Source organism: Molossus molossus, unplaced genomic scaffold (genome assembly GCF_014108415.1).
Source record: "Molossus molossus isolate mMolMol1 unplaced genomic scaffold, mMolMol1.p scaffold_m16_p_1, whole genome shotgun sequence".
Classification (NCBI taxonomy): Eukaryota; Metazoa; Chordata; class Mammalia; order Chiroptera; family Molossidae; genus Molossus; species Molossus molossus.
Window position 1 is genome coordinate 229,829,942 of NW_023425344.1, and position 12,296 is coordinate 229,842,237.

At 42.3% G+C, this 12,296-nt stretch overlaps 1 protein-coding gene across 4 annotated transcripts in view; it reads right to left on the minus strand.

Annotated features, from left to right (window-relative positions):
• VIPAS39 (VPS33B interacting protein, apical-basolateral polarity regulator, spe-39 homolog) overlaps nt 1-12,296 on the minus strand; it is a 29,934-nt gene that overhangs the window by 4,768 nt on the left and 12,870 nt on the right. For all 4 annotated transcript variants that reach the window (XM_036268263.1, XM_036268253.1, XM_036268284.1 and 1 more), the window contains 9 exons: nt 9,995-10,087; nt 9,013-9,046; nt 8,417-8,519; nt 6,644-6,671; nt 4,626-4,699; nt 2,729-2,804; nt 1,907-2,041; nt 1,283-1,324; nt 852-941 (listed from right to left, as the gene is read on the minus strand). In XM_036268263.1, the coding sequence (XP_036124156.1) occupies nt 852-941; nt 1,283-1,324; nt 1,907-2,041; nt 2,729-2,804; nt 4,626-4,699; nt 6,644-6,671; nt 8,417-8,519; nt 9,013-9,046; nt 9,995-10,087 (675 nt within the window). The remainder of the gene's footprint in view (nt 1-851; nt 942-1,282; nt 1,325-1,906; nt 2,042-2,728; nt 2,805-4,625; nt 4,700-6,643; nt 6,672-8,416; nt 8,520-9,012; nt 9,047-9,994; nt 10,088-12,296) is intronic.

The window sequence follows — 12,296 nt, forward strand, 5'->3', positions numbered from 1 at the left end:
CTTTGGTAGCTAATCAAATAGCTAACAAAGGGGGAAAAACAGAAAGTTCTCAAACGTACAATGAAAAAAATCAGTATTTAAAATGTCAACCAAGAGAGACATGACAACCAAATGTAACGCAAGATCCATGACTGGATCCTGACAGCAAACAAACACAAAAACAGCTTGAAGGTGCCAATTTAATGCAGATGACATACAGATGACAATAGTACACCAACGTTCAGCTTCTTGACAGCAGTTACAAAGGAGAAATATGCTCAAGTATTTAAGGGAGAAGTGTCACGATGTCTAAAACTTACTTTAAAATGGTTCAGCACAAGCAAAATGTAAATTTACTTTCTCTTTTTCTATATGCATAAAAAAAAAGAGTGTAAATATAGCAAAAATGTTAATAAACTAGTGAAGTAGGTAAAGACTATGAGTGTTCACTATACTATTCTTTCTTTTTTTTGTTTTTTGTTTTATTCTCACCTGAGGACGTTTTTCCATTTTTTTGTTTAGATAGAGTGGGAGGGAGAGAGAGAGAGACATCGACGTGAAAGGGACACATTGAGTGGTTGCCACCCGCACGACCCAACCAGGGCCGGGGACAAACTACAACTGAGGTACATGCCCTTAGTGGGAACCGAACCCGGGTCTCTCTGGACCGCAGGCCGACTCTGTAACCGCTGAGCCAAACCGGTCAGGGCATATACTGTTCTTTCAAATGTTCTTTAGGTGTGAAATTTTGGAAAATAAAAAGTTGGAAGAAAGATGTAAGTCCATCACTAGAACTGAGACTCCCACGAGGCCTGAGATAACCAGAGGAGATGTCTAAGGCATCAGCAGCACGAGACAGTCAGGGCACCCACCTTTGTGGTAAAGAGGGCATCTACGTCATGCCAGGCTCGAAGCTTGGCACGGGCAGCCAGGGCAGTCAGCACATACTGTTTATCTGGGATCTAGAAAGCAGAGACCAGGGGAATTTAAGGGGAAGCAGAAATGCGCCAGGGGAGGTACTTGAGAATTCTGGAAAAGACAGGCAAAAACATACCATAGTGTTGACCATGCCCCTTAAAAATCCGTAAGTCTCTCGGGTCACCAGGAACCCCTGGCTTTCCCAGCCCCAGCACTGCAGCAGGCCACTGGGCTAAAGCCTTATCTCACTTCCCACGAACACTTTCCTTTCTGCCTTTGCCTTTGAATATCGCGAGACTTACTGTGCAGGGTTACAAAGCAACATCCACACCACGTGGTTACCCTCACACTACTTTTACCAAAGCACAGACCAGTTTATATCTACCTTAAATGTCTTCTTCAGGTTGACGGGACTGCTGAATGTACCCTAGAATAAAAGTAGAGAAGAAATTTTAAAGTTACCAACTTTCCCAATCTCCCATTTTCTTTTGTACTAACTAGACTTTCTACATTTTACTCTGCAACCATTTCATCCCAGAAATTATTTTAAGAGAACAACTCCTTCAGGTCTTATCAGGTATCACCACAACCCAGCTTAACAAGACTGGGTTAATGGGTAAGGTAATTTCCCCAATTTTATGCTAATTCAAATGTTCACTGTGATTGTTAAATTTTAAAAAACGTGTTCAAATATCCACAGTTACCCAACACCCTGCTGCTCTTCTGTGTCAATCCACCTGCCTCTGTGAGCCTCTGAGCCGACAGTGCTGTGGGACCAGCACTGGTGAGACAGAACATGCTCCGCTGCAGGCCAGCTCCCCGGGAGCCACGCAAGCCTCCTAACCCTCTCTCCCTCCTGGCTCACCCCTGCTGCCGGCCAGCAGAGCCTCCAGGTGGATGTCCGAGAACCACACGCACCCGTGTGAACTGAGTACGTCAGGCTACTGACTTCCAACTACGTTCCTTGTGCAGTGAAGAGTGTGCGGGGTCTTCCCCACGCTGCCTGTACCTCGGGCTCCGTGTAGTGGTAGAAGCAGGAGTAGAAAAGGGTCGTCACTAGTGGCATGTTGAGGATGGACGCTTTGCGGGGGTGCTTCCGGAAGATCTCAGTCTGTCCGGCTGACTCTAGACGGCGGTCATTTGCCTGTGGCGGAGTGAGCCAAGGGAAAGAGAACAATGTCCATGCAGTAGAAGCAGGAGAGACATTTTTCTTTTTAATCCTCACCTGAGGATATTTTCTATTTATCTCAGCTAAGTGGGAGAAGGGAGGGAGACAGAAAGATCAATGTGAGAGAAACACATTGACCAGTTGCCTCCCGCACAACCCCGACCAGGGCCGGGAATGAACTACAACCGAGGTACGTGCCCCTGACCGGAATCCAACCCGCGACTCTTTGGTCCGCGGGCTGACACTCTAACCTCTGAACCAAACCGGCCAGGGCCAGGAGAGAAACTTTTAATACTACAGTAGTGTGTTTCCTATCCTAGGAAAGAGGCAAGGACGAGAAAAAGAAATTGCCTGGGATAACCCAGGGGAGTTTAAAAGCCATAAAATGATGACATATCCAAGTTGGATGGAAAAACAGAGAAGTGGCAATGAAATGGGATTTCTGGGATGAAGAGGAAACACTTCCAGGTTAACAGCAGGTGAGAAGACAAAGGATGCTGAGAACCAGGGGGCGGGGGGACTATCATGCAGAGGGAGAAAACAAAAGGCTCTTAGAGACTGCAGCAGGCAATGACATATATGGGCAGAGCACAGATGTCTTCTGGATGCTGAAGGGCACTGAACTTTGGCACTGAAGCAGAAACATAGATAGGAGAGTCTAACCTCAATGATGATCTGACGTTCCAGGAGCGTGTAATGGTCTTGTATGTGTGCAGAATCTTCTGCTGAAAATGGCAAACTGGTAGAGGGCCAAACGGTTAGTACCTCTTTCTCTACTCAAATAGAAAACAAACCCAGCTAAACCAAATCACCACTCTAAGCATAAGAGGCTCATGGTGCTTCTTAAATCTGATCCTAGTTCACCTTTGGAGCATCCCTAAAAGGCAGAGAAAGAAAGCAGAAAATAGAGCAGACCTTTGGCTGGGATTTTGCATTTAAGGTTTTGCCAACAGAAGAGGGATCCTGAAAGTTGCTTTGTATGTAGTCATTAGTGATTTCTGTTGAGGAATGAGTAAGAATCCTCTCACTGTGGAGTTGTAATGATTGGGGAATGAGTCACTCAGCTAATGAGTGAGCCTAGCCAACAGCCCTTCATCTATATCCCATGGAAGCATTGTGGTTCATGCCTTTGCTTAATGTCAATGTTTAACTCTCCTTCAGGGGCACGTACATTTGTGAGCCATTTTTTTTTATTACAGTTATACAGTAAAGTTAAATTACATGGCATGGTAGTATGTTTGTGGACTGGTAAAGATCTCAAAGATCAACACAAATGTCAAAGGTCCCATCTTCAGCACTACATTATATTTTTACACATGAAGAAGCTGAGGGACAAACAGTGTCTTACCTAAAAGTCATATGGCAAGTCATTGGGTAAGGCCAGGAATAGAAGCCAGATTTTAAACTCCCAGTTCATAGATACATCCTTCAGAAACCGTAGCCTTACTCCCCAACTCACTCACTCCAGGAAAATTCTGAAATTCAATCACACTACCCAGATTAAGTGTGAGCCACAACCGAGTTTTAGAAGAGAGGAAGGGAGATGGCCACAGGTTCGTCCTTCACCACTCCAGCTTTTCTCTCTGCCTACCAGAGGCCACATGACATAACTTAGTATTTGATTTGCTAATGGTTAAAGATTGCATTGACATAAACACATTTCTAAATGTGAAACCCAGAAATCATGTCACATGAGGAATGACTGAAACAACTGTCAACACTGAACCTGGAGAAACAAGGTGCACTGGGTAGACTCCATCCTGCCTTGAAAGACGCAGGGAAGCAATACAGGAAGCACTTTCCAGTCATGAAGGCTGTCCAACAATGACAGAAGCTACTTCCAAGAGCAGCGAGTGCCCAGTCATTGAAGTACCGTGTGGGGTTGGGACTTATATTCTGGTCAAAGCCTGAACTGAATCAGTGGTTCTTGGACTTCAGGGTTTCAAGAACCAGTAACATTGAAAATATACAAGGTAAAGTGTTGCCCACTAAACATGTTTTTATTGATTTTTTTTTTATAGGAAGAGAAGGGAGAGAGAGATAGAAACACCAATGTTAGAGAGAAACATCTATCGGCTGCCTCCGGCACACCCCCTCCGCAACCCACTATTCCAGGATGATTCCCTCACCGGGAATTAAACTGGGACCTCTCAGTCCACAGGACAACACTCAATCCACTGAGCCACACCGGCCGGCCCACTATTTATTCTAACACATATGGTCATAAGAAGAATTACAACCAATTTTACTACCAAAAGCAGGGGGGAAGAGGGCAGAGGGAAAAAAATCCCAGAATAAAAGGCAGTCTTTCAATTAAATAAATGTAGTTTTAGAAAAATACTCTCTACATTGTCTTTATTTTTCTTAATTTGCCACCAATCAATGAACATTCTACTGGAGACTAGTATTTCGAACCACTGGGATAATTTTTAGTGATGCTTGTATCATCTATTGTGTTAGCCTTTCCCTTCAATTATTTATCCATTCCACCCTCTTTTAGTCTCTTCATTCTGCTGCATGAAAGGATTTGCACTTAAAAATATTCATCCCCCATACTTACCCGATGCAGGTCTTAAGAAATTCTTTTCGTTTCTCGGGGTCCTGAATGCTTAAGTGCTCTCGATAATGGGACAGCTGGGAAAAAGCACATACACAGGAGGCTTTGAGGTAGTTTGTCTACCTAGGAGGAGGTGCTCCATAAGTAGATTTTCCACGCTTAAAAACTAAATTCTTCATTATCAGAGATTCTTTCATTTATTTTCACTTATCAAACTTTAAAACAACAAACTATAAGACTGCTGTATGAAAAAAAATTCCTTACAGTTTCAAACCCATGGAGATTAAAAATGGAAACAAAAGCTTTTCAAAATGATTATTATAGATTGCCAATCATTTTCAGTAGATTCAGATAGAGTATTTTTGAGATTTTACCCTGCCTTAAATATTAAGTACGTGTCCTTTTATAAAATATTACTAGAAGCCCTGGCCGGTTTGGCTCAGCGGTTAGAGCGTCGGCCTGCGGTCCAGAGAGACCCGGGTTCGGTTCCCGCTAAGGGCACGTACCTCAGTTGCAGTTTGTCCCCGGCCCTGGTTGGTCGTGAGGGTGGCAACCAATCATTGTGTCCCTTTCACGTCAATGTTTCTCTCTGTCTTCCTCTCTCTCCCTCCCACTCTATCTGAACAAAAAAATGGAAAAATGTCCTCGGGTGAGGATAAAAAATAAAAATAAAAATATTACTAGAAACCATCTTTCTGAATAAGCTGCTGTGCAAACGAGTCTAGCACTGGTAGTTGCCGTGGACATGTGCTGCTTTCACCACGTGTGCAGCTCAGCGGCTCAAGGAACAACCCTGCCACCGACGGTGCTGGGACATTCTGACCCCTGCACTGCATCCAACTTTAAAAATGGATCATTCAAGTTTTAATGATACAATTACATTATGGTAAATTTTCAGGTTTATTCTCATATTCCAGGAGTTCATTCTATGATGGTGAAAATTTGTCAAACACCTATTTTAACATTTTGGCTCTCAGCCAAAATGTGTACTGGGTGTACCACCAGCTTGACCTCTCTTCCTCCTTGACATAGACTGGTTTCTTTTTTTAAATATTTTTTTATTGATTTCTAGAGAGAGAGGAAGGGTGAGGGAAAAGAGAGAGAGAGAAACATTGATGTGAGAGCGAAACATCGATTGGCTGCCTCCCGCATGCCCCCTACTGGAGATCGAGCCTGCAACCCAGGAATGTGCTCCGATTGGGAACTAAATCTGCAACATTTTGGTGCATGGGAAGATGCCCAACCGAGCCACACCAGCCAGGGCTATATCTGGTTTCTTATCCCTCTTAGCTTTTAATATTTTCTTTAGTATTAGAAGCCAAAACCCAAAAGTTCCTACAAACCAGGAATTGAAAACATCCAGAAACAAAAAAGACAAATTACAAATTGATAAGGCTAGTTTACATTCATATTAAAAAAAAATATTTACTCATAGCTCAATAAAAAGAACATATAAAGCCTTGGCCAACTGGCTCAGTTGGTTGGAGCATCATCCCGATAACACCAAAAGGTTACGGGTTTGATTCCCAGTCATGGCATATATGGGAGGCAACTCGTTGATGTTTCTCTATCATATCCTTAGGTGAGGATTTAAAAAAAAAAACATACAAAAACTATAAAATAGCCCGGACAGTGTGGCTCAGTGGTTGAGTGTCAACCCATGTACCAAGAGGTCACTGGTTTGGTTCCTGGTAAGGCACATGCCCAGGTTGTGAGCCAGATCCCCAGTGAGGAGCATGTAGGAGGTGGCCAGTCGATGTTCTCTTTCATTGCTGTTTCTATCTCTCTCTCCCTCTTCCTTCCTCTCACTCTAAAATCAATTAAAAAAAAAATTTTTTTAAACTATAAAATAGTACATCATTTGGATTAAGTTTTTAAGATTCCCAGATGTCTCTTTCTTCTGGATATAATCAATACCAATGGAAAAGAAATAGGTTCAGTCATTCTGGAATCCTGGAGACTGGGTTTTGGCTTAGATTTCTGTTAAATAGGTCCCCAACCGAAACAAAGGCCACACTTACCGCAAACTCTTCTGTTCTATCTAGGAACCTGGAAGAAGCAGAAGAGAGCAGAGTACTTTTATCTATTGACGTGTGGCAGTATAACCTCACAAAATAAGATGACTGCTCTAGGAGAAACACAATTCAAACTCATTTGCCTCCATACACAAGATAGGCCTCTGTCTTCTTAACTTTCTATCACCAGCAACCCTTTGAAAATACATGGTGGATGAGCTACCATTGTTCCTCTGATCTTTCTAGCGGAACAAAAAGCAGGGACAAGAAAGCTCTGCAGGGCACTAATCACTCTGTAAGGTTAACAGGGCTGATGGGACGGCTCAGAGCCTCCACAAAACCTTGGCCCACAGTAGCGTCACAGACTCTTTGAGGAAGAGTAAAGCATTCTTCTTCTCTGCCAACACTCTTGAACAGGTTTTCTACATGTTCTCTTGTTTTCATGTACAGTGTGAAGTGTGTTTTGACTCTCCTAAAAGGCAGTAAGGCCTTGGAGAACAAGGTCTTTGATGTTCTGCTCCCTTCTTGCTCTGACTGTCCACTACAATTAACATCACTCTCTGGCATAGAGGTGGTACCTAACAAAGCCTGGCTGACTGGGGAGGAGGAGGGAGGGAGAGAGAGCAGCCTGCCTCGATAAGTGTGTCTTCTGAAACCTCAAGGCTCACCATTTGTAACCTGACCCTAACCAGGTGACCTGCTTTCCCCACCTTTGCCTTTGGGGCAGCTCATCACTGTGCTGGAGTCACTGGTAACGGGAGTTACCCTAGGCCACATGTCAGCCTCAACAGAGGTTCCAACCCCTTCTCTGACACTGAAGAAAGAACATAATGTATACACACATTTTAATCTAAAGGTAAAATATAGCCCCTACTGAATGGAATGACATAGGAAAGGAAAACATGATAGAAGACACCCCCTCCCCAACCCACTCTCCAGCCCTCAGCAGATATGCCTACCTCTTACCTCTCCACCAGTCAGAATCCTACCTGGTCTTACAGGCCCAACTCATTCCTAACCGCTTCTACAGAGCTATCCTCAAGTGTCCTGGCTAAAAATTACATTTGCTTCTTCTCTTCCACTGTACTTCTCACTACTATCACTGGGACCAGGTATAAAAGATACCTTCATTATAGATCTTCTATTTAAAAAAATTTAAATAGAGCCTGGCCGGTGTGGCTCAGTGGTTGAGCATTGACCCATACACCAAGAGGTCGCCAGTTCAGTTCCCTTTTGGGGCACATGCCCAGGTTGTGAGCCAAATCCCATGGGGGGCATGCAGGAGGCAGCCAATCGACGTTGTCTCTCATCGATGTTTCTGTCTTTCTCCCTCTCCCTCTAAAAAATCAATAAAAGAAAAAAAAATTTTTTAATTCTTAATAGATAGTACTACAGACTAGGCGTTATGCTAAGTGCTTTGCACAACACTAACTCTTCATCTTCATGATGATCTGTGAGGTAGGTTTCATCATCTCCCTTTGACAGATGTGAAAGCTGATACTTGAAGAGGGTGGGTAACTTGCTCAAGGTCACTCATGAATTAGCGGTGGAGCCAGTCTTCAGTGCAGGCATGTTTGACTCCGGAGCCCGGCTCTGCACCACCTGCGACGCGCCCCTTAGCACAGCCTGTGGTGCATTACTGGTTATCCCATCACATTTCAGTATCTTGTCTAATAAGCATTTCCAGAAAAAGCAGATCGTGGCTTCTTTCCTTGTATTCCCAGCGTGCTTTGAACAAAGCACTTAATATACTTTATGGACCAGATGATCAGTTCTTACCTGAAGAGGTCTAAAAGCAGCTTTTGATCTTCTATCTCCTTCAGGAAGTGGATGAGGTGTCTCAGGGCAACTTGTCGCACCTCCAGCTCTCGGAAGAGGATTTCTGACAGGCAGGAAGAAGTTAGGTGGAGAAAGATTAAAGTCTATTACTCAAGTGTGAAATTGGTTTCCCTACTCAAACATTCCAAACATTAATTCCTCAAAGTCAACCAGAAGTTAGAAATGGTTTTTTAGGGTACCCATCCCTATGGCTCAATCCACCATCAACACACTCCACGGTCCAGGGCAAGTCAGAGCCATTGAGTCAGCTTTCAGTTCTCATCACTGCAAACATCAGGTACTCAGCATCAACTCAGACTTCCTCACACCGCACAGCCTGTGTGCCCAGAGGGGCTTTGTAGGTAATGCAGTTATCACACTAACGGTGACCGCTGCCCTCAGAGAGGCGCGGTGCACTCCGAGGTCTCAGGCCAGCCCAGCTGTCTCTAGAGCCGACCTGATGCTGGTCGATGCTGGTATAAAAGCCACAATGCCTTTCCCCCGTCAAAGGCAGCAGGCATAGTGCTGACTGAAGATTTCCCTCAAACCATGCTCACCTTTGCTCAGTGTCCTCTTTAGGAATATCAGAACCTGGAGGAAAAGAGAACAGAAAATGAATTACCCTGTGCAGTCTTTCAAACACAAAGCCCTGCCCTGAGCACCTGACGTCTAGGAATGAGGTCAGCAACTCCTCGGGCATCTTTGCAGGTCCCGACAACAGATTTTTCTATCTGACGTAAGGACAGGTGGTGGACATCTGGAAATGATTGTGTCTTGGGAGTCCACATGCCCGTGCCCATAATGGTAAGAGATACCTCCCTGCTCTCACGTGTCTCCTCCCTCAGATTACAGTAGCCAACCTACTGCTTCTTGGTTATAATCAAGAGTTCCAGTGCCCTGGCTGGGTGGCTCAGTTGACTGGAGTTTTGTACCATATACCAAAAAAAAAATTGTAGGTTTGATTCCCCATCAGGGCACATACCTAAGTTGCAGGTTTGATGTTTCTCTCTTACTCTCCCTTCCTCTCTCTCTAAAAGTCAATAAAATGTCCTGGCTGGTTTGGCTCAGCAGTTAGAACATTAGCCCGCAGACCAAGGAGTCCTAGATTTGATTCTGGTCAAGGGCACGTACCTGGGTTGCTGGTTCAATCCCCAGCCCCAGTCAGGGTCGTGCAGGAGGCAACCAATCAATGTGTCTCCCTCACATCGATGTTTCTCTCTCTCTCTCTCTCTCTCTCTCCTCCCCCTTCCCTCCCTCCTTCCCACTCTATCTGAAAAATCAATGGAAAAATATCTTCAGGTGAGCATTAAAAAAAAATAAAATAAAAATCAACTAAAAAAAACATTTTAAAAAAGCGTCCCACACACAATGCATGTTCTGCCAGCAAACCCTTAAAGAACATTATTACTGAGAATCCCACACGTCAAAAGGAATTTCAGGATCTTTACTTGCCATTTAACCTAAAATGTTAGTCTATTCTGATTGGATTTTCAGAAACTAACGAAAACAATTAAACAACAAACAAAGCCCACAACTCACTGCAGTAATGACGTTTCCGTCATGCATGCTTACTGCTTCTTCCAGGAGTTGTAGCTTGTCCTGTAAGGAGCGGAATCTTTCTAGTGAGCAGACCTGCAGAACAAGAACAGAATTAGTGTGCAGGGCGGAAGACCATGTGCTACATCCCTTTGTTACTGGATACTGAAGAATGGGCAAGAGTGAAAGGAAATGTCCCCAAAGAAAGCCGCTTTATTTTTACACTGTGGTGCCCCGCACAATGTGAGACAGGAGGTTCCCATCACACCCTCTCTAGTCAGCCTTATGCCCTAGAAAATGCCATTTCCTGATGAAGTCTTGCTAAAGTCAACAAGTAGAAATTACTTTTTCTTTTTGAATGCAGTATAAATTACACACAATAAAATCTACCCTATTTTAACTGTATGGTTTGGTAAGTTTTGACAAGAATAGAATTCCATATAATTACTTCCGCAGTCAAGATACAGAACATTTTCATCACCCCAGTAAGTTTCCTTGTCTACTTTGATGACCATCCCCTCCTCCTATCCCCAGCCCTGGCAACCACCCATCTGTTTTCAGTTGTTCAAGCTTTGCCTCTTCTAGAATTTCAGAAAAATAGAAGCATACAAAAGTACTCTTTACTATCTGGCTTCTTTCACTTGATATCATGTTTCTGAGATGAATCTATGTGTTGTGATAAGTATTAGTAGTTTGTTCCTGTTTACTGGTAAGCAGTTTTCCATTGTATGGACATACTCGCATCTATCCATTTAGCTGCGGATGGACATTTGGATTTTCACTTTGAGGGCTATTATGAGTAAAACTGCTATGAACATTTGTGTACAAGTCTTTGTAAAGACATGTTTTTGTTTATCTTGAATTGTAAATGCCCAGGAATGATATTAACTGTATGATTTATGATTAACTTTGTAAGAAACTGTCAGACTACTTCCAAAGCAGTTTTACCACTTTACTTTCTGGCTGGCAGTGAGTTCTAGTTCCTCAACATCCTCCCAATATTTGGTATGACCAGTATTTTTAAGGTAAGCCATTCTAGTGGCTGCATAGAGGTACCACAAAGTTTTACTTCATATTTTCTTGATAACTAATAATGCTGAGCATATTTTCAAGTGCTCATTGGTCAGTCATGTATTTTTTTTGTGATATAACTGGTTAAATCTTATGCCAATTTTTTATTGGATTGTTATCTTATTACTGAAAATAATTTATTCTTTATATATTCTGGATGAAAATCCTTTATAATATATATATTTGCAAATATTTTCTCCCAGCTATAACGGTCTTTTCATGTTTTTAACTGTGCATTCAAAGAACAAAAGTTTTTAATTTTGATGAAGTCCATTTAATCACCTTTTTCTTTTTCTGTTTCTTTTTTGTATGTATCCTACGTAATAAATCTTTGCCTAACCCAAGGTCACAAAGATTTTCACCTACATTTTCTTCTAGAAGTTTTATAGTTTTAGCATTTACTTATATTTAGGTCTATGATCCATTTGACCCATTAGTTATTATGATGTCAATTCTCACAAAATGAATCTATAAATTCAATGCAATAGCAATCAAAATCCCAGAACCTCTTTTGTGGACATTGACAAGCTGATACTAAAATCTATATGAAAATAAAAAGGATCTGCAATAACCAAAACAATTTTAAAAGAGAAGAAAAAAGTTGAAGGACTTATATTACCTGATTTCAAGATTTACTACAAAGCTACAATAATCAAAACTATGGTAATGGCATAAGGATAAACAAATAAATCAATGAACTAGAATAAAGAGTCCAGAAATAGATCAACTGATTTTTGACAAAGGCACCAGGGTAATTCAATGGAAGAAGGATAGTCATTTTGAAAAACAGAGCTGAAAGAAATGGAGAACTACATGAGAAAAAAATAAACCCTAACCCTAACCTCCCACTATGTACAGGGTGGCGCAAAAGTAGGTTTACAGTTGTTCATATAGAAAATAATACCTAATAAATAGTAATACAAGAATAAACTGTGTTTCGCATACTCACAACTCTAAACCTACTTTTGCCCCACCCTGTATAAAACTCATAATGGATCTCAAACCTAAACAAAGATCACTCTCCATCTTTTTTATTTCACTGAAAAAGTTTTTATTTGAGATACTGTATCTTTTTTTTAAGGTCTTTTTTTTTTTTAGAGAGAGACAGGAAAAGAGGGAGAGAGAAACATGGAGAGAAAAACATTGATCAGCTGCCTCCTATATGCCCTCTACTGGTGATCAAGCCCACAACATGGGCATATGAGCTGACCAGGAATCAAACCTGCAACCTTTC